The 26,375-nt window shown below is 40.5% G+C and overlaps 1 protein-coding gene across 1 annotated transcript; it reads left to right on the forward strand.

The window, feature by feature from the left end:
* Positions 1 to 8,104: 8,104 nt before the first annotated feature.
* LOC132771645 (arylsulfatase H-like) lies at positions 8,105 to 25,720 on the forward strand. Its single transcript, XM_060769883.2, has 10 exons — positions 8,105 to 8,574; positions 9,825 to 9,974; positions 15,582 to 15,703; positions 18,704 to 18,826; positions 19,926 to 20,349; positions 20,440 to 20,576; positions 21,515 to 21,649; positions 22,411 to 22,573; positions 24,313 to 24,434; positions 24,834 to 25,720. The coding sequence occupies exons 1-10, from the start codon at positions 8,495 to 8,497 to the stop codon at positions 25,202 to 25,204; spliced, it is 1,827 nt and encodes a 608-aa protein (XP_060625866.2). The 5' UTR covers positions 8,105 to 8,494; the 3' UTR covers positions 25,205 to 25,720.
* The last annotated feature ends 655 nt before the right edge of the window (positions 25,721 to 26,375 follow it).

Genomic DNA, 26,375 nt, shown 5'->3' on the forward strand with positions numbered 1-26,375 from the left:
CACAACTAAAAATAACTTTGTAGACAATTTCAACAGAAAGGAAAAAAAGCATGAAAATAAACAAAATCTGGCTACCAGTATTTAAAAACCCTAACATCAGGACAGGAAATAAAGAGCAACACTCAAAAAACTGGGGAATTCCAGACAATGATCAATCAGGGCCAGCTAACACTTCCCAACAAAGAATTTACCCAGGCAGCAACCAGCCAGGCTTTGAAGCTGCAAGGCCATTAAATGCTAATTAAGGTGATCAGTTGCGACATCCATACTTGCCTCAAGAAGACAAGAGTTCTTTCTCCCACCCTGGACATTCTACAGACATATAAACCTCATTTGCCTAGTTTCCAACAGACCACTCATTCTCTGAGGATGCCTGCCATAGATACAGGCGAAACGTCAGGAAAGAATGTTTCTGGAACATAGCCATACAGCCTGGAAAACTCACAGCAACTCAGTGAAACAGGCCATGAAAGCCTTCAACACCACAAAAATAACTTTTATGACACATCTATTTATAAAATAAAATTCTACTGGTAACTATCAATCATTCCTTGTGGAGTTAAAAAGAGAAAAATGACTTTTGAAAATACCATGCATTGAAACAGGAACGCATTCTCAGAATATGGGCATTTGTACCTCTCTAAATGGGTTCATTTCTTGATTATTTGCCTAGTGGCCATTTGTCCAGTGTCTTTGTGAGTAATCCAAATAATTTCTGAAAAGGAAAGCATGAGACACTTGCAGATTTCTACTTCACATTCTTGGGTTTTGTTTGTGTCCCCCCCCCCCCCCCAATTTTTCATTAGCTTAAGTCAAGCAAGTAAACAGGTAGCAACAGCAACAACTGTTGTTTGGCACTAATTGCAATGTTCATGAAAAGGCAAAGCAGACTTGGAAGTTTTCGTAGTATTGGTGCAGTCCTTTCAAAACAGTTGTGATTACAGACCCTGGCTAAGTTCTGCCCTGTTCTCAAGTCACATAGCTGTCATTTCCAGGGTGGAGACTGTCCAGAGTCTGTAACAACAGCATCAACAAGGCTGCACAGAAAACATGTTTTTTTAAAGCTGGGAGGACAATTACACAATACATTTCAGTTTGACGTATGATAACTTGACCTCAAAATTGCAGAGTAGTACAAGTTGAACATTCCTTATCCAGTGTTTCAAAATATGAAATACTCCAAAATATGTAAGTGTCCCCAGGTCTAAAACTGTAACGTATTTGCTTTATAATGGTTCAACATACATAACCTTTATTTAAAACAGACTATGATAATCATAATGGGAATTTGAAACACTTTTCAACTTGTAACATTCTATGTGTGATTCCTGCTATTATGTTTCCCTGTAACAAATCACATATAGAAAAAATATCTAGCTTCTTAAAGACTGAATAGGGGAACACTTTAGCAATATAAAGAATGAAAGATTAAGTTTTCCTTTTTGGTTGACCATTTTCTGGAATATGATCAGTTCTTTAAGAATTTGTGCTTTCGTGTGCTTGAGAAACGTTTATCCCAGAATGAGAGAACTCTGCTTTAAAATGAAATGGATTGGATATTGAAACTGGACATTAGTCCTGCATGGTCTATATTATACATGTCAAACTCAAGCCCTGCAAGCCAAATCCGACCCACCATGTCATTTATGTGGCCCTCCGGATGCTGGACTACAGCTCCTGTATTTCTCATCATTAGACATGAATAGGTTGTGATACAGTGACCTATGGAAGGCTGCAGTTTGTTTTGTTGAGTCAGGACAGTGGGATTTGAATATAGATACAAGGCTTTGTGAATATGATGTCTGATTTTAAAATGTCTTTTAAATTTTCCCCAACCTCAGAACCACAAGTGCTGTTGGGTTACAATGTCCTTTATCCCTGTACGCATGGTGGATAATTAAAAGGGATGGGAGTTGTCATTCAATAAATATCTGGATACTCAAATTGGGTAAAAACTAAAGAGCACTGACCACTATGTTTAAAAAAATGTGGTTGGCCCTCTGTATTCACAAATTATCTGTCCTTAAATTCAACAGCCCTTTGAAAGCAGCCATAAGGCTGATACAGCTTTCGGTAAAATGAGTTTGACACTCCTACCTAAATGTATACCAAGGCTGCATCCACACTATAGAATTCATGCAGTTTGACACCATTTTAACTACTATGGCTCAATGCTATGAAATTCTAGACCTGTTGCTTGGTAAAACACAAGTGCTCTTTGAAAGAGAAGGTGAAAGATCCTGAAAAATTAGTTTCGATTATTACATAGAACTGAAACATAGCAGTTAAAGTGGTGTTAAACTGCATTAATTCTACAATGTAGAAAAATTCTTAGGCTGGATCTACACTGCCCTATACGGCACTGTGAAGGGTCCTCATATAAACCAGTTCAAAGCAGATAATCTGGGATCAGATCCCGAGAACAGAGCCTAAAGCCCCTTCTACACTGTCATAAAATCCAGATTATCAAAGCATATAATCCACATTACCTGCTTTGAACTGGATTATATGTCGGTATACACTAGTATAATCCAGTTCAAAGCAGGTAATGTGGATTATATGCTTTGATAATCTGGATTTTATGACAGTGTAGAAGGGGCTTTAGGCTCTGTTCTCGGGATCTGATCCCAGATTATCTGCTTTGAACTGGTTTATATGAGGACCCTTCACAGTGCCGTATAGGGATTATACTAGTGAACTGGATTATACTAGTGTATACCGACATATAATCCAGTTCAAAGCAGATAATATGGATTTTACATGGCAGTGTAGAAGGGGCCTTTGTCTTCTCTACTACCACTCTTCTCTGCTTTTTTCCAAAATTAGAATCCATTACACCACATCTATGCAGCAATTATCTCATTTTTAATTATCTAATACAAATGGCGCGAAGACTTCCCTGTTTGAAAGAGCTTTTAATGGAATCTTAACCTAAACCTAGCACTTCATTATAATTTAATTTAAATTGTCTATAATTGGATGATACTATGGAGCATATATGTAACTCTTTGGGTTGTTTTAATCAATGGTTTTATGTTACATTGTATATTTTAAAGTTGTTGTAAGCAACATTGGTTCTACCAGGAGATAGGCAAGATAGAAATTCCCTAAATAAATAAATAATAAATAAATTTGAACAATTGGCCCTTGGATTGGACTTTGGACATGACTGGCCTACTAAGTTGCCCAGTTCTTGTTGCTTAGTTTGCCACTGTAATTGAAAATCAGTGTGTACATTATGAGACAATCCACTAGAGGGCAAAGATAACCAAGTTTTTTAATAAGCAAACATGCAGTCAAGAATCTGGCTATGGTTTCAAAATGTGTTCAGCATCAAGAGGCATAAAATGTAAGGTACATATAAAATGGCTTGATAAATACTGAATAAACAGATTTATGTTAGAATTGGCTATTTTTTCCCAAAAAAATGTAATAATTCTTCATTTGTTGCTTTGTGTGTAACACTGATTATAGTTTGTCCACTTACACAATGAGCAGTTGACCAACCACATCCTAAGATTATGTGTGGTACTTCTAGCTTGGATGTATCCTGATTTAATAAAATAATATACATGTTTACTCAGTGTAACTGGGGAAAGGGCATTAAAATAACAAAAGAGATTCAATATAAACAAAGGCCATACTATTGGGTCATTGCAGGTTTTTTTTGGGGCTGTATGGCCTTGTTGTAGAAGCATTCTCCCCCAATGTTTTGCCTGTATCTATGACAGCCATCCTCAGAGGTTGTGAGACCTCACAACCTCTGAGGATGCCTGCCATAGATACAGGCAAAACATTGGGAGAGAATGCTTCTACAACATGGCCACACAGCCCAAAAAACCTACAACAACCCAGTGATTACAGCCATGAAAGCCTTCGACAATACGCCATAGTATTGATTTCCCGAAAGGGAAACGTCTGATATGTGTGATGAGAAAATGATGAGAAAAACACTGAATTTCCAGTCTATAACAGGATTTCTCTGCTTACCTCATGTCTGCAAAACTTCATAAGGATTTGATGTGAGAAATTCTTAAACAACTTTGTCCAAATAAACAAGACACTCCTATTCATGAATTTATTGCCTCTTCATCAATGGATCACTGGCCTAAATTTAATTGTTATTCCCAATTTCTGTTCCCACTGAGCAACAGGAACACTAAGTAAGTCTGGTTGATTTAAAGTATCAACAGCATATGTGTTAAATGCAAAGCCCACAGGCCGAATCTGGTCACTACATCATTTTATGTGGCTTGCAAGGCTTTCAATGCCAGGGCAAGACAGTCACAGTTATACAGTCTGGCAATTATAAATGGTCCTTTGAAAGCAGTCATAAGGCTGATGTGACTCTTGGTGAAAATAGGTCCGACACCCCCAATCTACAGTATATTTTAGACTACAATCTGTAACATTTTCCTTCAAATAATCTCTACAAGGCAGAGACGGTTAAATATCAATCATGCCTCTCCAAGACTATTTCTAAGGCCAATTGTATGAGGGAGAAAGAAAACTTAAATTGCATCTCTTTGAGAAGCATTCTTCCAAAGCAGACAGCAATTTATCATCTCTGGCATTCACTACGAGACATTGAGTTTTATATTTTTAGTTTCTTTTCTCTAAGGTAATGCTCTGGAAGACCCATTACATAACTTCAACCACAGGAGTCTGGTGTCTTGCAATGTAACATCCATGTGTCCATGTTCTGGAGATGTTGCTGTTGTTGTGTGCCTTCAAGTAATTTTTGACACATGGCAACCTTAGGGTAATGGGGTTTTCTGGGACTTGAGAGAGGATGATTTGCCCAAGGACACCCAGTGGGTTCCCATGGCTGAGGATGAAGTTGCATCCTGGTCTCCAAAGTCATGGTCCAGCATTCAAACCATTACCATGCTGACTCTTCAGGTTGATGTATCCTATTACAGCCATCCCTTGCTATTTGACCTCTTATTTGACCCTTCTGAAGCCAACCCCTGAGTCAGTTTTGACACTGTTGTAATCCAAATGCAAAGAGCAGTATAAAACACTATTATTGTAACACAGTGCCTCCTGTACCTAGTCAATTTGATCTACCCAATAATCAATGGAAGCTTCAGGGTTTCTCTTGGTATACTAAGCAAAACAAAAAATGAAGACTTGGTTATTTACACAGATAGGTTGTTGAAGGGATTATTTTGCTCATAATTAATCATTCTTAACTGTTACTGTAACTATGCCACTGATAACAAATGGAGTGTGGTCCTTAAAAGGTTCCCAGAGGAAATTAAAATTCACTTATGTGTTTTCCTTAAGTGAGAATCCATTATTTGTTATAAATGCAGCAGTATTAAAGTGTGAAAAAGTATTCCAATAATAAGAAAAGAACTTCTGCCTAAACAATAGAAACATTTTTAACTATAAGAGCTGTTTAGCTGTGGAACAGATTGCCTTATAAGGTAGGGCAGTGCTTCTCAACCTGTAGGCCCCCAGATGCTTTGGCCTTCAACTCCCAGAAATCCTGACAGCTGGTAAACTGGCTGGAATTTCTGGGAGTTATAGGCCAAAACACTTGGGGACCCACAGGTTGAGAACCACTGAGGTTAGGGATTCTCATTATTTAGAGGTCTTTAACCAGAGGTAGGATGGGCCTCTTTTAGGAGTGCTGTAGTTACATATTTCTGCATGGCAGTTGATTGAATAGATGACCCTTACAGTCCCTTCCAACTATGATTTTCAAGTGACACGTATAATCAGGAATTTGATTTTGTACTGAGGCATCTTTTGAACCAAACCACAAGACAAAATTCACTCAAATCTGCCAGGCTGAAGATTCCAGAAATGAAAATTATTACAATTATTGTAGCGCACTCTTACTCCAGGTATAAACCATAAAATATATAAAACAGCAGTTGAACAGCCAAATTAAACCCCCTCCAACTGATTGGTAGAAATACTCTGTCTTAGCCAGAGTCAGTTAGTTCTAATTCAGCTCATAAGTAATATGAAGTTTCATACATCTGCAACTGCCTGAAGCTGTGGCCAACTTCAACTTACAGAGACTATGTATGAGAGATCTCCAAGTCAGCCCATCCTCAACAGCCGTGCTCAGATCTTAGTCTCAAGGCTGCAGTTTCCATGATGGAGTCTGTTCATCTCGAATGTGGTCTTCCTCTTTTCTTGCTTCCTTCTACTGTGAAATCACACCTTGCTTTCATTTCACATCCTTACCAAACATGGATGCCTTTCCTGGTGAATTATGCATTCTCTTGATATGTCAAAAGCACAATAATCTCAGTTTATTCAAAAACCAGTGTGGCTTCAAGTTGTTTCCAATTTACGGCAACCCTAAGATATCACAAGAGTTTTCTGGAGCTAAGAGTATACAGTTCACTGAGTGGGTCTCCATAGCCGATGAGTGAACTGAACTCTGGTTTCTAGAGCCATATTCCAATACTCAAACCCAACACCATACTGGCTCTCATAGTTATTTATAGACACACATACAAGCATGTATGTATCAACTTAAATTAGTACTTTGATAACATTCTTTCCCCCCTTCCCTCTCATTATGGCTACCCACTTATTGTCTATGGAAGAGTTGAGTGTGAATAAATGTGTGTATAATGTACTACAGAACAATTAAACCAATTATGTGTTCCTAAAACCATAATATCCAACAACTGAATGTCTGTTGCTCATTTATTCTTCATTTGTAATTGGCTGGAACCAGCAAGGATTTCCTGCAGTCTCCTGCTGCAGCCTCACACCTGGCTGAAAGGAGGCACCGGACACATTAAACATTAACCAGTTGTTCAGTCAATCCCACTCTTGCAGATTTCATCACTAAGGATGGGTCTCATTGTCTCCAAGAGCTTTGGAGAACAGCTCAATTGTTTGACTAAACTCCAGAAGTAAACCTGGTGGGTGACATAAAACGCATTCCTGGAGATTGAACAGAATAACTTTGTTGTCATTGTACATTGTGCAACAAAACTGAATACTTTTCCCAGCACGTAAATGTGCTTACCCCAGCACGTATATGTGCTTATCCCAGCACATGACACAAGATCCCATCACACTACACTTCTATAGTACTATTATTCCACTTTGAGTATTGGCAACATCCTGGGATTTGCAGTTTAGGGAAAGAATATGCAGTTGAGTGATCCTGGATTCATCACTGAGCCTGGAACTCCATGTTTAGGCACTGGCCAGGGGAGCTTTAGCACAGCTAAAACTGGTGCGTCAATTGCGCCCGTACCTTGGGAAGTCAGACTTGGCCACAATGGTCCACGTTCTTGTTACATCCCTGTATAGACTGCTGCAACATGTTCTATGTGGGGTTGCCTTTGGAGACTGTTTGGAAGCTTCAGTTTGTCCAACGGGCAGCAGCCAGGTTGATCACCGGAACAGTGTAGAGAGAGAGGATATCCCTCCTGTTGTGCCAACTCCACCAGTGTTCACACTGGGGCATATTCATGCCAAGTTTGGTCCAACATTAGATCAGCCCCCTCCCTCCTAGCCTTCAGAAGAAAAGTAAAAACTTGGCTTTGGGATCAGGCTTTCAGAGAATAATTGCAGTGTAGTAACAGATTTGGAATATGTGCAATAACTATGGAACGGCTAGGACTACCATTATGGATGGTGTGATTATAATATGGAATGGAATGTTTTAAAATGCTTAATATGTATTAATTAGGCCCCTCTGGTGGCACAGCATGTTAAACCGCTGAGCTGCTGAACTTGCCGACTGAAATGTTGATAGTTTGAATCGAAGGAGCAGAGTGAGGTCCTACTGTTAGCCCCAGCTTCTGCCAACCTAGCAGTTTGAAAATATGCAAATGTGAGTAGATCAATAGGTACTCCTTCGGTGGGAAGGTAATGGCGCTCCATGCAGTCATGACGGCCACATGACCTTAGAGGTGTCTACAGACAATGCCGGCTCTTCAGCTTAGAAATGGAGATGAGCACCAACCCCCAGAGTTGGGCACGACTAATCTCTACCTTTACCTTTATGTATTAATTTTAATTTTAATTCAATTTTAATATTGTTGGAATTGTATGTGTTTAAGGGATTGAATAATAGCCTTATGTAAGCCGCCTTGAGTCACCTTTGGGATAGAGAAAGGTGGGGTATAAATATAGGGTAAATAAATAAATAAGGGCATCTAGAATCCTCAGCCAGAGAGAGCTTGGGCCTCCTTAAACTACAAGCCTCAGAATCCCACAGCATGTTGCCCTGGCAGTTAAAGTGGCATAATAGTGCTATAACATTGAGTAACAGGACACTTTGGGTTTCGTGTTTCAACAAGTTAATGTTTGTGGAGAAAAGTGTTCGGCGAGTGTGCAAAAGGAGGAGAGAGATCCTTCTCTCCACTTTTTCAAAAGTTTGGAATTTCCCCTCCTTCCCTTGGGGAAGTTTAGAGAGTTTTCAAAGAAGGCGTGTAATGCCTCTGCAAACACTGTTGGGTTGCCTCTGCTGCTTGCTTGACAAGACCACAGTCCCTTTCCTTTCAGCATGGAGATCTCGGGATCTAAGCCCACGTTCAGATGGGGAAAGGAGGGGCGCTGGAGGGGCGTTTGCCCACCCTTCCCAAGGTGGGTCCTTGCCCCAGTTGTTCTTGACCGATGGCTTTGTAGGTCCCTGGTCCCTTTGCTGTCTTCCTTACCCTGCTTGCAGAGTTTAGTAGGACAGAAGAGCGGAAACACTTCCTGGTTGAAGTGCATGTTTTTCTTCCCACCCTGCACGTCGTATCGTTTAGAAAAAGTGCTTCTGGAAATGCATCTACGCTGGAGAGTTAATGCAGTTTGACATCACTCCCAACTGTCATGGCTCAGTGCTAGAGAATCCTGGGAGGAGGGGTTTTACAAAGATTTTTAGCCTTCTCTGCCAAAAAAAAAGATGGGAGCGGGATGAGCTCCCATCTGTCAGCTCCAGCTTCTCTTGCTGTGACATGAGAGAAGCCTCCCACAGGATGGTAAAACATCGTGGCGTCCCCTGGGCAACGTCCTTGCAAATGGCAAATTCTCTCACACCAGAAATGATTTGCAGTTTCACAAGCTGCTCCTGACACACAAAACAAAACCAACCCAAACTACAAATCCCAGCATTCCATAGTACTGAAGCAATTAAACTGATGTTAAATTGTATTACTTCTATAGTATAGATAAGATCTTTCCAAACTATATAGTGACACATTAGTGTGCTGGCTAAAGATTGAAGCTGTGTGATGCAAAGGTAAGGAGAAAGCTTTGAGCCTTTGTGAAATAATAATAATACTTTATCTATAGTCATGTATTTTTTAATATATATATATATATATATATAAACAAAATATTTTCATGAGATATGTGGTGTCCCCATACATTTTGTTGTTACAATTTATGCATATCTGTATCACTTACAAAGAGTTGGTTTAACCTCTGCTTTGCTAATAAAACTTAATTACTGTGTTGTGAAATGTTGCATGTCTAAAAGCTCTGGTTTAGATGCACCCTGAGGCCCCATCTATATTGCTATTTAAAAAACCCAGGTTATCTGCTTTAAACTGGATTATTTGACAGTGTAGACTCATGTAATCCAGTTCAAAGAACATAATCTGGATTATATGGCAGTGTAAATCCAAACTGAGTCGCAAATAGACCTACAGTATTTCAATCTCAGAGGAAGGCAAGGAGGACAAATATCCTCTAAACAAATTCTGCCAAAAAAGTCCATGATATGTTTGATTTAAGGTCAGAAATGACTTGCCAATGCACAACAACAGCAACCTACTTTTTAGATCTTTTGTCTTGTCACTTTCATTCAAACATACATCTGGTTTTTTTATTATAAATTTTGATTACAGACTCCTTACAGTAACCTACCTGGCCTTATTTGGATTGCCAAATGCTTGTGGAATATCTGTAATTCCAGACATTAAACCAAACATTGTTCTGATGTTAGCTGATGATCTTGGGATTGGAGATCTAGGCTGCTATGGTAACAACACTATCAGGTAAAGTGTTTCCTACTGATTTAAGATAATTATGTTCTTCAACCATTTATGTAAGGAAAAGATTCCTAACCATTTAGATTAGTAGTTCTCAATCTTCCTAATGCCACGTCCCCTTAATACATTTCCTCATGTTGTGATGATGCCCAACCATAATATTATTTTCCTTGCTACTTTATAACTGTAATTTTGTACTGTTATGAATTGTAATGTAAATATCTGGTATACAGGGTATATTTTCATTCACTGGACCAAATTTGGCACAAATACCCAATACGCCCAAATTTGAATACTGATAGGATTGGAGGGGGGGGGGGTTGATTTTGTCATTTGGGAGTTGTAGTTGCTGGGATTTATAGTTTATAGAATCATAGAATCAAAGAGTTGGAAGAGACCTCATGGGCCATCCAGTCCAACCCCCTGCCAAGTAGCAGGAATATTGCATTCAAATCACCCCTGACAAATGGCCATCCAGCCTCTGCTTAAAAGCTTCCAAAGAAGGAGCCTCCACCACACTCCGGGGCAGAGAGTTCCACTGCTGAATGGCTCTCACAGTCAGGAAGTTCTTCCTAATGTTCAGATGGAATCTCCTCTCTTGTAGTTTGAAGCCATTGTTCCGCGTCCTAGTCTCCAAGGAAGCAGAAAACAAGCTTGCTCCCTCCTCCCTGTGGCTTCCTCTCACATATTTATACATGGCTATCATATCTCCTCTCAGCCTTCTCTTCTTCAGGCTAAACATGCCCAGTTCCCTAAACCGCTCCTCGTAGGGCTTGTTCTCCAGACCCTTGATCATTTTAGTCGCCCTCCTCTGGACACATTCCAGCTTGTCAATATCTCTCTTGAATTGTGGTGCCCAGAATTGGACACAATATTCCAGATGTGGTCTAACCAAAGCAGAATAGAGGGGTAGCATTACTTCCTTAGATCTAGACACTATGCTCCTATTGATGCAGGCCAAAATCCCATTGGCTTTTTTTGCCGCCACATCACATTGTTGGCTCATGTTTAACTTGTTGTCCACGAGGACTCCAAGATCTTTTTCACACGTACTGCTCTCAAGCCAGGCGTCACCCATTCTGTATCTTTGCATTTCATTTTTTCTGCCAAAGTGGAGTATCTTGCATTTGTCACTGTTGAACTTCATTTTGTTAGTTTTGGCCCATCTCTCTAATCTGTCAAGATCGTTTTGAATTCTGCTCCTGTCCTCTGGACTATTGGCTATCCCTCCCAATTTGGTGTCGTCTGCAAACTTGATGATCATGCCTTCTAGCCCTTCATCTAAGTCATTAATAAAGATGTTGAACAGGACCGGGCCCAGGACGGAACCCTGCGGCACTCCGCTCGTCACTTCTTTCCAAGATGAAGAGGAAGCATTAGTGAGCACTCTCTGTGTTCGTCCACTTAACCAATTACATTGGACTAGTTTCCTTGCCAGAAGGTCATGGGGGACCTTGTCAAAGGCCTTACTGAAATCCAGGTATACTACATCCACGGCATTCCCTGCATCTACCCAGATTGTAGCTCTATCGAAGAAAGAGATCAGATTAGTCTGGCATGACTTGTTTTTGATAAATCCATGTTGACTATTAGCGATGACTGCATTTGTTTCTAAGTGTTTGCAGACCGCTTCCTTAACAATCTTTTCCAGAATCTTGCCCGGTATTGACGTGAGGCTGACTGGACGGTAGTTGTTTGGGTCATCCTTTTTTCCCTTCTTGAAGATTGGGACCACATTGGCCCTCCTCCAATCTGCTGGAACTTCTCCCGTTCTCCAAGAACTCTCAAAGATGGTTGCCAGTGGTTCCGAAATGACTTCCGCTAGTTCCTTCAATACTCTGGGGTGTAGTTGATCTGGCCCTGGGGACTTGAACTCGTTAAGAGTGGCCAGGTATTCCTGGATGACTTCTTTCCCAATTTGGGGTTGGATGTCCTCCAATCCCTCATCCATTCCATCTTGCTGAGGTTGAAGACTCTCTTTTTGTGAGAAGACCGAGGCAAAGAAGGCATTAAGTAGTTCTGCCTTTTCCCTATCCCCTGTCAGCATTGCCCCATCTTCTCCTCGAAGAGGTCCTATCGCCTCCTTGTTTTTCCTTTTTCTATTGACATAAGAATAGAAGCCCTTTTTATTGTTTTTAATGTCCCTGGCAAGTCTGAACTCGTTTTTTGCTTTGGCCTTGCGGACCTTTTCCCTACAGGTGTTGGCTATTTGTTTGAATTCTTCTTTGGGGATTTCTCCCTTTTTCCACTTCTTGTGCATGTCTCTTTTGTGTCTTAGCACAGTTAGAAGTTCTTTGGACATCCATTCTGGCTTCTTTGCACTTGTCCTATTTTTTCTCTTTGTTGGCACGGTTTGCAATTGCGCCTTGAGTATTTCACTCTTGAGAAATTCCCATCCATCCGTAACTCCCTTGTCTTTTAGTATCTGTGTCCACGGAATGCTGCTCAGCGTTTCCTTCATTTTTTGGAAATCAGCTCTCCTAAAGTCCAAAATGCGGGTTTGACTTGTCTTAATTTCGGCCTTCCTTTATACCTCAAATTGCAGGAGCACATGGTCACTTGCCCCTAAGGATCCTACCACTTCGACCACATCGATCAGGTCCTCCGCATTTGTTAGGATGAGATCAAGAGTAGCCAATCCCTTTGTTGCCTCTTCTACCTTCTGGACCATGAAATTGTCTGCAAGGCAAGCGAGGAATTTGTTGGACCTTGTACTCTTGGCCGAGTTTGTTTTCCAGCAAATATCGGGATAGTTGAAATCGCCCATGACTACTACATCTCTTCTCTGTGCCTGTTTGGTCAACTGTTGGCAGAAGACTTCATCAAGTTCTTCCTCCTGGCTTGGGGGTCTGTAGTAGACGCCTACAACAACATCTTTTTGAGTCCCAGTTCCCTTGATTCTTATCCAGATGATTTCAAGCTGGTTTCCCAGATTGCTGTCTTGAATCTCTTCTGTAGCATAAGAGCTTTTGACATATAAGGCTACTCTGCCTCCTCTCCCCTTTGTTCGGTTTCTGTGAAAGAGGTTATACCCCTCGATATCTATATTCCAGCGATAGGAGTCATCCCACCAGGTTTCAGTGATGGCTATGATATCATATTTGTGGTGTTGTGCTAAAAGTTGGAGTTCGTCTTGTTTATTTCCCATGCTCTGTGCATTAGTGTAAAGACATGTGAGCCCCTGAGATCTTCCCTTGAGCTGTTTAATTGGGATTATTGTGCTTTTGGTACTTGGTCCTTGTTGTGTTTGTGCAGCCCTCCGTTTAGCCTTCTGGCGATTCCCAGACATTATGGGTAAAGTAGTGTTCGCAAGGCTGTTGTCCCCCTCCCCCGGTGGACCTAGTTTAAAGTGCGTCTAATGAGGTTTGCGAGTCTGTGAGCAAAAAGGTGTTTTCCTACTTGTGTGAGATGCACCCCATCCCTTGCCAGTAGGCCATCCTCCTGGAAAAGCAGGCCATGGTCGAGGAAGCCAAAGTGTTCCTCCTGACACCATTTTCTAAGCCAGTCATTGACCTGTACTATTTTTCTGGCTCTTGTGGGTTCGTGTCTTACAACAGGGAGGAGGGATGAAAAGACCACCTGTACATTACATTCTTTTAGCTTTGCTCCTAGAGCTCGAAAATCATTTGTGATCTTTTGAAACGTATGCCTTGCAGTATCATTGGTTCCTACATGAATCAACATGAGGGGAGGACGGTGATAGGGCTTGAGGAGCCTGGTGAGCCTCTGAGTGATATGGTGTATTTTTGCCCCCGGTAGGCAGCATATTTCTCGAGCCATCCCATCTGGTCTGGAAATGACAGCTTCCGTTCCTCTAAGGAGGGAGTCACCTACTACCAAGACCTGTGTACTTTCGGGAATGACAGGGCCCCTTTTGTGCAATGTTGTGTGTAGGTCTCCAGAAAAGTGATCCTGTTGGTGTGAATTGTGTAGGTGAAAAGTGTTGTCCTCCTTCTCGACATCCCCGGTGCATTTGTCAAGGACAATCCATTGAGATTCGTACAAGAACCTATCGTTCTCCTGTATGTGTTCCTGTTGCACCTGGTCTATGGTTGGGGATGGTACACCTGCAGGATTGTGCAAGTGTGAATGTTGTGAAGTGTTGTCCCAGTCAGGGCTATCCCCTGCACACTGATCAAGGATGAGCCTGATCAAGGATGATCAAGGTTTACCTACAATCAAAGAGCATTCTGAACTACACCAACAATGGAATTTAACGAACCTTGGCACACAGAACTCTCATGTCCAACAGAAAATACTGGGAGGGTTTGGTGGGTATTGACCTTGAGTTTTGGAGTTGTAATTCACCTACATCCAGAGAGCACTGTGGACTCAAACCATGATGGATCTGGACCAAACTTGGCACGAATATTCAATATGCCCAAATGTGAACACTGGTGGAATTGGGGGGAAAATAAATCTTGACATTTGGGAGTTATAGTTGCTGGGATATATAGTTCACCTAAAATCAAAGAACATTCTGAACCCCACCAACAACAGAATTGGGCCAAACTTCCTACACAGAACCCCCATGACCAACAGGAAATACTGTGTTTACTGATGGTCTTTGGAGACCCCTCTGACACTTCCTCGTGACCCCCCCCCCCCCCCGCTGATTTAGATCTGACTTTTTCATTCTATTTCACATCTGTATGGCTTGTACCTATTGTGTTAACTATAGTGCTCAACTAACTACAAATCAGAGGTTCTATCTCAAACTAATTGCCATATTTTACCTCCAGTTGTTTTGCATTCTTGTTTCTCCTCCTTCCCTGCTTTAGTCCTTATCTTAAAACATGTTAACCAGATCTGGACTTCAAGACAGGGATTTAGGATTTTACAAATAAGGAATCTCATTTTTCCAGTATTTACTTTTGTCATGTGAATGAATGTCATGTGACCTCGGTTAGCAGTTAGGCCCCTTCTGAGCAATCCTTGGAAATAATGTTCTTATGTGCAATCCCACACATTGCAACTAAACCTACTAAAATTTCCTCGCTTCTCTTTTATTCTGTCTTGTTCATACAACTCCAGCCTCTTTAGATATCACTGATGCGTATGATGAGGTAGTCATCCAAACCAATGTGAAGATTGTCTCCTTTTTTTCACCTATTCTGTCACCAGAATGCCAACACATGAGCACTTGGAATACTGATGGTTCTAGATTATAATGCTACAAATATCCTAGCCGGGGATTCTGGTAATGACTGTCCCAAAAGAAACTTTTCTTACCTTTGTAGAGCTGCAGCAGCAACAGACCTTTCCACTACTTCCGTTGAAAGGCTTCCTTTACATCTAGTGAAATCATTTGAGCAACTAAAGGATTGCTGCCTTACAGATCCACTTTTCAATCCAGTGATCACCATAGAGACTTGCTTTTTTCAAGGATTGGAGCGATGTGAATAGTGGAAAGCAAATGTTATCCTCAGAACTGTTGTTTTTTGTTTTGGAACCACTTACGCATGAGATGTCATTTGAAAACATTTCTTACTAAGCAAGTTATTAGGAACAGAGTTAGGTATCTTATATCAATGTGATAGTGTGCTACCTCATCTTTGTTCTCTTGTATGTCACACTAGTGAATTAAAGTAATATGGCAGATGTTTATCTTAGGACACCTAACATCGACCAGCTAGCAAAGGAAGGAGTGAAACTCACTCAGCACATTGCAACAGCTTCCCTTTGTACTCCAAGCAGAGCAGCTTTCTTGACTGGCAGATATCCCATCAGATCAGGTGAATATTCTTGGAATATATGTGTACATATACAGCTAAAAGACTGTGAACTATTCCTTTGCTGTTGTTGTGTTCCTTCAAGTTGTTGTTTCTAAGGTCCCTTCTACACTGCCATATAATCCAGTTCAAACCATACCTCAATTTTATAAGGCAGTGTAAAGGGGGCTTAACTTGTGGCAACTCTGAGGCAAACCCATCACTGGGTTTTCTTGGCAGGATTTGCTCAGAGGGTTGCCTTCCTCTGAAACTGAAAAAGTAGGACTTGTTCAAGGTCACTAGTGGGTTTCCACATCTGAGCAGGAATGCAAACTGGTCTTCACAGTCCTAGTCTAACACTCAGTCCATGGCCCCCCTTCTACACTGCCATATAAAATCTAGATTATCTGCTTTGAACTAGATTATATGGCACTGTAGACTCATATAGGGTCTGCAGTGGTGCAGCTGGTTAAACTTCTAAGCTGCAGAACTTGCTGACCAGAAGATTGGCAGTTCAAGTCCACTGGATGGGGTGAGCTCTCGTTGCTAGCCCCAGCTTCTGCCAACTTAGCAGTTCAAAAACATGCAAATGCTAGTGGATCAATAGGCATGGCTTTGGTGGAAAGGTAACAGCTCTCCATGCAGTCATGCCAGCCACATGACCTAGAAGGAGTCTATGGACAACACCGGCTCTTCGGTTTAGAAATTGAGATGAGCACCACCACCACCCCCAGAGTTGGGCTCGGCTAGACTTAATGTTAAGGGGAAAACTTTGCCTTTAGACTCATATCATTCAGTTCAAATTAGATAATGTGGATTATCTACTTTGATAATCTGGGTTATGCAGCAGTGTAGAAGGGGCCCATGGCACCATGCTGGCTCTCACCAAGCCCTATTGTTATCTCTTTAAAATAATGCATTTAGTTCTTCATGAAAATATGTATATCTATAAACAATATTCAGGATACTTTAGGTGGATTCTCTCATATATTTTGTATCAATATTTAATATCTCCACCATAAGCTTAGATAACTTTTTCTTATTGTGCAGGGTGCAAGAAAACCAAATAGGAGCAGTTGAAAAACATGGATTAATTCAGGAGTGGCTATTTCTTTTCAAAGCAGTCATTTTGTTCTTCACAGATATTTAAAACTCTTCCCTTTAACCTCCTTGATCTATTGCTCCCAAGATGCCCTGGGAAGCAGGACTGAGGATTAAATTACTGTTAGTTCAGTAGAGCACAGTAGACCGTTTTTTTTAGAGAATTCTGAACTATAATAATCCCTAGGATGGCACCATGACAGTTAAAGTGATATAAAATTAATACAACACTACTGTTGTTGTCGGTAATATGTCAGACCATTTTGTGTCAAGTTACTTTTCCCTAGCTGTGGCAAGGAAGGATTGGTCTGAGCTGTTGACGTTGTAACAGTTCTTCACTCTGAGTGGGGAATGTGTTGTTCATAGCAAGACATGTTAGATCCTGACTTAGGCATGATTGAAACTATGGTGAGGAATTAGTCATGAATAACATTAGTCCTTTGGTAATAACTCAGTTCTGACTTGGAGCTTACGTTATTTTATTATTTTATTAGATTATTATTATTATTGTTATTATTTTCAGGGAAGGAAAAAAAACTACCAGGCAGTCCTTAGTATTTAATCACTGATGTTTATTTAGTTTTTATCTTGTCATTCTCCCAAAATAGTATCCAAGGAGACTTCTTTTTACAGAAGTTCTTACACAGCTTGCTTCCCCCTCATGAATATTTATATATAATGAAGATGAGAAACATATGTATAACCTTGCACATACTGTTACTGACTAAAACCTTGTTAAAAGATAGCTCACAAAAAATATAATGAACAGATCCAAGTTGAGCACCCTTTATCTGGAATTCCAGAAATGGAAATACTCCAAAATCATCTTGTGAATGGCTGTGATAGTGGCATCATTGTTTTTATGTTGGTTCAATGCACACAAACTTTGTTTCATGCTCAAAATTATTTAAAATGTTGTAAAAAAAAATCCTTACCTTCAGGCTATGAATGAATGTCATGTTTAGGCTTGGGTTCCATTTCCAAAATATCTCCTGTACATATATGCAAATACCAGTTTCCCAAAATCTAAAACACTTTGGGTCCAGACATTTCAGATAGGGGATGCTTAAACAGTACTAAAATTTCAACTCATCGTGATATAGATTTCCTCCCACCTCCTTGAGTGCACTTTTCCATTAATGTGCTCTGATCCTTGTAACTTACATAGACTTCTCCCTTGATGATATGCAAGTTCCTTAGGTGATTTAAAGAGACCGCTGGAGAAATTTGCAATGTACGCTATTCCTATGTGAGTTTTTTCCCCACAAGGGCATATCCAGACAGTGCCTAAAATGGGGCGTCCAAATGACACCTCAGGTAAAAATGAAAACCCTACTTTGTCCCAAATTAATTTGACACCTGGAAAAACCCGGGTCTTTCCAGTGGTGAGTGCTGTGTGGATCTGGCCTGGGGATTGTGATGCATGACTTCCAGTCCCAATCCACACAGTTGTCTCGAAAAACCCTTTCCAAAACCCTTTAAAAACCCTTAAAAAGTAAACATTATTTACCTGGCCGGCATTACCCTGCTGCTGGCCTTCTCCTGGCACATGGAAAAGATGTGCCAGACCAAGGGGGAGGAGAAAAATCGCTCCTGCCCCTCCTCTTCTCCTGACACGTCATTTCTATGATCTAGGGCCAGCAACAGGTAATGCAAGCCAGGTAGGTAACTTTTTCTTTTAAAGCCTTTTCTAGTTTTGTTGTTGGTGGTGGTGGTGGTGTCTGGGTGCATCTCAACACCTCACCCCATGAAAGTGTGGGGTTTGTTACCAGTGTGCAGACAGAAGTCTGATCTGATCCGGGTTTTTTTTAAAATCCAAGTCGGACCGGTCTTTTCCCATCTGGAACCGCCCTAAGTAGAGGATGGCAACATGAAAAATGAATTGTGTGATGTCTTGATAGGGTGTTTCCTTGGTCAATGCAGGTATGGCATCAAGCAATGCGCTTCGGGCATTGCAATGGAATGCTGGCTCCGGAGGGCTTCCTAACAACGAAACCACTTTTGCAAAAGTATTGCATCAGCAAGGTTATACCACAGGACTTATAGGTATGTTGATATTCATGCAATGATCTTGCCAATCAAACTTGGCACTTGTACTTTAAATTATGACAAGGTCTAAGAATTAATATGAGCAGTGGATTCATGCAGTTTTGAGTGATGGCGCTGTAACCAACCTGTAATATAGTAACCATTAAGTTAGCCATAAAGCTTAGCAAATGTGCCGCTTTTCTCTTGGCCACATACCCACTATGTTTCACTAATGGCTTTTAGAAGCAGAAGTAGAAAGAGGGAAGGCGTTAATCAGTAATGTGAGTTTCTTAGATTTCTGTCTATAGCAAATTTGATATTTTTTCATGTCAGGAATGATTTGAGAAACTGCAAGTTGCTTCTGGTGTGAGAGAATTGGCCGTCTGCAAGGATGTTGCCCAGGGAACACCAGATGATTTACTATACTGTGGGAGGCTTCTCTCTTGTCTCTGCATGGGGAGCTGGAGCTGACAGAGGGAGCTCAACCCGCTCTCCCTGGATTTGAACCACTGACTGGTTGGTCAGCACTCCTGCTGGCAGAAGAGTTTAACCCATTGTGCCACCAGAGGCTCCAGCAAAATGGATGAAAAAGAAGGAGAAGGGAGAGAAGAATGAACGTACACTGGAATGTACATATACAGTGTAGAACTAATGACATTTGATACCACTTCAACTGCCATGGCTCAATGCTATAGAATCATGGGAATTGTAGTTTTACAAGGCTTTTAGACCTTCTCTGCCAATTCCCCAAACTTCAGCTCCTATGATTCCACCGAATTAAGTCATTGTCATTGGAGTGGCATTAAACTGTATTAATTGTATAGTATAGATGTATCCATAGTCAAGTTGACAGTGGTGCTTTAAGATAATAAACAGAGGTCTTCAACAGCTTTATGCTACTGTTGGCATGCCAGAAATTAATGGAAACTAGGGTTGAATATAAAAACTTTTGCTTTCACAGAGGCCCAGTCACTTCTATGGTGCTTCAGAGTAAGATTTTGAGACCACTGTTTCTGGCGGATTGTGGGGTTTTTTTTTTTGTTTTGTTTTTGTTTTTTTGTTAATGTGAAAGAAAAGTGTCATCTAATAATGACAGTCTGATTTCCTTGATTTCCAGGGAAGTGGCATCAAGGTGTAAATTGTGACTCTGCCAAGGATCATTGTCATCACCCTCTAAGTCATGGCTTTGATTATTTTTATGGCATGCCTTTCACACTTCTCAATACCTGCCAGGACAACAAAGATTCAGAGCCATATGCATTCTTTCAAGCTAAACTGTGGTTTTACACTCAACTCATTGCCTTAGCCATCCTTACAGTTACTGCAGGGAAACTTATAGGGCTGTTCTCTATTACTTGGAAGACACTCATCTTCTTGGCATTGCTTGGATTTCTGTTTTTTGCTTCCTGGTATTCCAGCTATGGTTTTGTGAGATACTGGAATTGTATCTTGATGCGCAACTATGATATAACTGAGCAACCAATGAAGCTGGAAAGAACAGCATCTCTAATCCTAAGGGAAGCAGTTTCATTTATTCAGAGGTAATTTCTATTTCATGAGATAACAAAACTTTAAAACTAGCAATGTTTATTAAATTTGTCTCAATAATTGTTTTTCTTCTTTTTTTGAAGCAACAAACACAGGCCATTCCTTCTCTTTGTTTCTTTTCTTCATGTCCATACACCTTTGTTTACCACCAAAAGATTTATTGGGAAAAGCCAGCATGGTATATATGGAGACAATGTAGAAGAAATGGACTGGTTGGTAGGTGAGTCAGCTTTCTTAAATAAATACAATAAAATAAAACTCTGGACAGACCTTATTACCAGAAGGCAAGAAATGGGCTTGGGCATTTTTGTATGTGTCAGGAGCAACTTGAGAAACTGCGAGTTGCTTCTGGTGTGAGAGAATTGGCTGTGAGAGAATTGGAAGGACATTGCCCAGGGGACACCCAGATGTTTTTGATGCTTTACCATCCTTGTGGAAGGCTTCTCTCATGTCCCCACATGGGGAGCTGACAGAGGGAGCTCAACCCTCTCTCCCCAGATCTGAACCACTGACCTGTTGGTGAGCAGTCCTGCCAGCACAAGAGTTTAACCTTAACTTAGTTTTCCATCATGTGACTGTCAGTTCTAGATGCTAATAATTCACAGACTGGCTAATGAGGAAACTATACTTTCCAGTAGAAAAGTACAAGTTCCATAATCCTATACATTCTTGACAACAAAAATAATTCTTCGTGCCTCGGAACAGGTTTCTAGGCCTGCTCTCGATATTACTGTATTTGGATGCTGATTCAAAGAATTGCGTTGGATAGAACACATATCTCTAGTTTCTAAGATATGGTTATCATGATTTTCAGTGGGTGAGCATATTGTGGCTGGTAGATGGCATATGTTCTGTATCTCAAATATTTGAGCTGTTGAATGGAAACTGTTGCCATTTTTGGAATCAGCAGGTCAAATATACCAAGAAACAGGACTAATATTTGAAGTACCAAAATGCATGTTGGCTAGTGATTTTTACAGCATGCTCAAAAGACAGAAAAATAGCTAGTGTATTATTCTATCCTGTCTCAGTGCTGCAGTTTATTACTTTTACATAGCTGAAGAAAATGTATGATAAAGAGAACATTAACATGGACTGTACAATTTGAAGTCTTGCATCCATTGTAAACCTGTTGATGAATATGCTTTTAATGTGCAGGCCAGATTCTAGATGTGATTGACAAGGAAGGATTGAGAAACAACACACTTGCCTATTTTGCTTCAGACCACGGAGGAAGTCTAGAAGCTCAAGAAGGTTCAATTCAGCTAGGTGGCTGGAATGGCATATTTAAAGGTAACCTGCATGGAAATACAGCTACTAGTCCATCTGGAACGCAGGTGGGAACAATATGTCTCTAAATGTTGCTGAATCTAATTCCCAGCATTCTTTACACTTGGCTCATGGAGGTCTTTTATTCATAAGTGAGCTTAACAACAAATAACACGGAAGTGCAACTATAGACTATTTCAGGATGACTTGCTTTTATGAAATTCTCATTTTCTGTCTCATAGAATCATAGAATCGGATGAGACTATATGGGCCACCTAATCCAACCCCCTACTATGCAGGCAAAATACAAACAAAGCACCCCCAACAAATGGCCATCCCACCTTTGTTTAGAAGCCTCCAAAGATAGGTTGCCTCTCTGACACACACCCCACTAGTTTCTCACAGAGTCCATCTCCATATTTCTAGATTTTTTTTAAGGCTATGAATATGCTTTGGGGAAATTCATATTAATGATGTCAATGTATAAATAAGAAATTTTGTCCTGATCAGATACTTTAAATGTTTTGATCTCTCTCCAGTCTCCCTGATTGTTTGCACATCTTGCAAAAATATGAGTTGGAGTTTTCCAATTATAAAACCATTTGTTCTTTACAGCTGCACCTCTTATAATGTTTGCTGTCTCTAGTGTACTCATAGAGCTGAGCCTAAGAGGGAAAGCAATGTGAAATTCCGAGCCATCTGTAATTCTGTGTAGAACTTCAAATCAATTTAAATCAACTTGTCTGTTTCCATAATGGTCACATTTGTCTTGTATCTCAATCTAGGTGGCAAAGGCATGGGAGGCTGGGAAGGAGGAATCCGTGTGCCAGGCATATTTAGATGGCCTGGAATGCTCCCTGCTAACACTGTGGTGGATGAGCCAACAAGCCTTATGGATGTTTATCCCACACTCACTCATTTAGCTGGAGGAGTTTTACCTCAGGACAGGTATAGAGCTTATGTTCTCACTAAAACTATGAAAAATGCTTTAAGATAAACAGAATTGCTTGTGTAACCAAAATCCTTGCATTGTGTTAACCAGAGTAGTTAACCAAACCATGTTTTTCCATTCAAGTATATTTATTCTGGGGTGACTTTTGTTCCTAGCTTGTTTCTTGTTTGTTTATCTATGCCCTAGTGTTCTTGCACAAGGCCCAAACAGCTTTCCTTGTGTCACAATTCCTATTATGGAGCCCCCGGTGACACAATGGGTTAAACCCTTGTGCCTGCAGGAATGCTGATGACAGGTCAGTGGTTCGAATCCAAGGAGAATGGGTTGAACTCCCTCTGTCAGCTCCAGCTCCCCATGTGAGGACATGACAGAAGCCTCCCACAAGGATAATAAAACATCACACATCCGAGTGCCCTGGGCAATGTCCTTGCAGACAGTCACTTCTCTCACAGTATCTCAAGTCACTCCTGACACAAAAAGAAAAAGAAAAAAAATCCTATTATAGGAAAACTGTGACTTTAAGCAGTTTTCTTTGAGTCAAAAAACAAAATTCCCAGCCCATGTAATATTTCCCATTGTGTTTTGTGTAATATGTGGAATATGTTTCATGGAATATGGCTGCATTAGGGTCATAATATTGTATCTTGCACCATATCTGTGACTTTGTTGGTTGTCCCTTCTTCTGTGTCCTGTTTTGTGAACACTGAAAATATTTCTTGTGGTGGTGTTGGAGACCTACTACTCCCCTCATGCAGAACTGAAATGCAAGTATGTTCACATAACACTTCCTAAATGTTTCTTTAAAAAAATACTTTGCTTTTGGTCACGGTTTTCATTATGCAGTCATTCTGCCAAAGACTCCAAACTTTAGCAGCAATTAGTTCCAGATAACATTGTATTCTGCTTATAACCCTGCTATAATTTCCCAGCACTATTCTTAAATTCCCACAGAAATCAACTAATAGTGATTGACAGGGCTGAAACTATCCCTTTGGAAGCATCCTAGGAAGGCTCTCTGTTGTATCTGAGCTTCTGGAAATCTTCAGCTTGACTTAGTCTTGTTTTTTTAAAGACTATTTTAATATTAGAAGAAGAAGAATAACTTTATTTTTCTACCCCGCCTCCATCTCCCCAAGGGACTCGGGGTGGCTTACATGGGGCCAAGCCCAAGGCAAAATACAGTTAAAACAAAGCAATAACAAATTAAAACAGCATAAAACAGCGTAACAATAATAACAAGCATCAAAAGCAACAGCAGACTATTTTGGAGGGGGGGAAGAGGACCACTATGCAAGCTGGTTAAAGGATAAGGTGGTTCAGTATGGTAGATAGCAACGTATAATAGCATAGGAAATAGCATGGAAACAGAGCAATTTAACAGGATCAATTCAACTGAACTTAAAGATATATATAGTAATGTAATATAGGAATTCAGAATCAGGTCATGATTCAGGTCATGATATAAGTCATTTGTCATATTATTACTTTTTGTGACTGTACTTCCTATGATTTTATATTTAACCTCATATTGGAAATTTCTTGGGGTTTTGTAGTGTTTTAAATTAACCTTTTACAGTGTACAGTTAAGCATTGATATGAGTGCATGACATTCCCAAGAATGTATAACTTATTTACCTTCCATCTCCTTCTTCTTCCCCTTCTCCTTCCTCCTCATCCTCTTCCTTTGTTTTCTCAATATTCTACTTGATGATTAGTCTTTTCTGTATCGTTACAGAATAATTGATGGAAAGAATCTGTTCCCTTTACTACAGCAAAAGGTCAAACATTCAGAACACGAGTTCATGTTTCATTATTGTGGATCATATTTGCATGCAGTTCGCTGGCATCAGAAAGACTGTGAGTAAAATCTCGCCTAAGTGGGTAAATGCCCCTTCTTTTATAACTTGGACCAAACTTGGTTAATCATGGATGGAAGACCACCATGGAGCATCGGTGATCTACAGATCAGACTGGTAGCAAACTCTGCTTTAAACCTTGGAGAGCCATTGCTCCCAGTTAAACTGACAATACTGAGCTGCATGGATTAGTGCTCTCACTTCACATAAGGCAACTTTCTATGTTTGGAAAATTAGATACAAAGGGCCTTTGGAGAATTTTTTTTATGCATGCTGCAGTATTGGCAAGAAATTTTATCTGGGTTTTTAATGAAATCCCATTTTGGGAGAAACTGTCATATTCCATCAGCTTCATAATTACTGTATCAGGGATTGTTGTTTTGTTTGTTTTTTCTACCAGCTGGTGCTTTATGGAAGACTCATTATGTGACACCCATATTCCATCCAAAATATTCAGGAGCCTGTTACGGGAAAGGAATTTGTCCATGTTTTGGAGAAGGTGTAACTCATCACGACCCTCCATTGCTCTTTGATTTGTCAAGAGACCCTTCAGAGGCAGTGCCTCTGTCAGCAGAAACTGAGCCAATGTTTCACACTGTCATAAAACAAATGGAGAAAGCTGTGGAGGAGCACCGGAGGACCCTCACTCCAGTCCCACAGCAGCTGTCTATCCCCAACATTATATGGAAACCATGGCTACAACCTTGTTGTGGGACATTCCCATTGTGCTGGTGTGACAAGGAAAACACATCTTCAGTTCCTTTGGGCTAGTCAAGCTATCCTTCTGCAATAAAACTTTGATTTAGTACAGAGAATGCTAACCAGTACAGTGAAAACACATTCCGAAGATACTCAAAAGAGAGGAAATAAGATAAAAGACGTATCTGTGAGATTATAGTTGATGTTCTGTTTTTGCATTGCTGTGTGCTTCAACCAAACTGAGCCGGTATGTATGTTTCATGTCATGTAACTGTGTCCCAAAACTTAGCTATGGCTTTCTAGCCCCCATTTCCTCCCTTTACTTTGCTAAATTCTGTTTTAGCATCTAAAACTGCATTGCTCTTCCTACTTCAGGATGCAATGATGAACTAGCTGTGGATGGTTGACTCCATGGAAATGGAAAGCTATCTGCAGAGAATGTACCTTGGCCGTGTAATGTCTATGATAGGAAAGCTACCTCGCCTAGGCTGAGATGTCTATGTGATATGATGATATGATGAACCTCCTGAAGGGGGTTGTAACTGCATAAGTGAATTGTTTTCTCAATAAAGATATGAACAAGATAAAGCCTTGTGGTTACTTCATATTATATACATTTCCTGGAAATTCAGAAATTGCAATATTCTCAAGGGGATGTTGATGTCCCTCTGTCTCCAAAATAATACCAGTGTTCAGAACTTTGGGGCCACAGATTGACCAAATGTTTCAACTAAGAGGTGAGAGTAAGGGAACCGTGCCAGTTTCAAAAGGTTAGACTGTATAGAAATAGATACTAGATGAAATCTTAAAAGCATCAACACAGAAATGAATTAAACATCCAAAGAGAAAAGTTGTCAAAACTCATTTGGGGTCAGAACCCACAGTTTAAGAAATAGTCGTCTACATTACCAAAATAACCCAGCTGCAATTCAGGGTATTCTGCCCCTGAGCTACCCTGGATTCATCCTTTAATACCACACCTACTGATAATGCACAACACTGAAATTGTATCAATGACCACACATTTATCCTGCCCAAATTCAGATCGGAACTGCTTTTTTCCTGTCCATCTCCTCGGGGCAACCATACAATCCTCAGCTGAGCCCAGTCATGAATGGGACCAACATGATGATCAAGTCCCTCATCACTGATCTCATGTTTGGATACCTTAGAGCAGGCTCTTGTAGGGACATGCTTGGTGAGGACACTTGTTTAGTTTGCCTCTTCAAGAGTACAGACCCCA

The sequence above is a fragment of the Anolis sagrei genome, chromosome 3, assembly GCF_037176765.1.
Source record: "Anolis sagrei isolate rAnoSag1 chromosome 3, rAnoSag1.mat, whole genome shotgun sequence".
Lineage (NCBI taxonomy): Eukaryota > Metazoa > Chordata > Lepidosauria > Squamata > Dactyloidae > Anolis > Anolis sagrei.

Excerpts from the sequence above, each read along its gene's own strand:
- LOC132771645 (XM_060769883.2), top strand. The coding sequence starts at position 8,495 with ATGGAGATCTCGGGATCTAAGCCCACGTTCAGATGGGGAAAGGAGGGG. Across the intron at positions 9,975-15,581 it reads TATGGTAACAACACTATCAG|GACACCTAACATCGACCAGC; the intron begins GTAAAGTGTTTC and ends TGTTTATCTTAG. Across the intron at positions 20,350-20,439 it reads GCAGTTTCATTTATTCAGAG|CAACAAACACAGGCCATTCC; the intron begins GTAATTTCTATT and ends CTTTTTTTGAAG.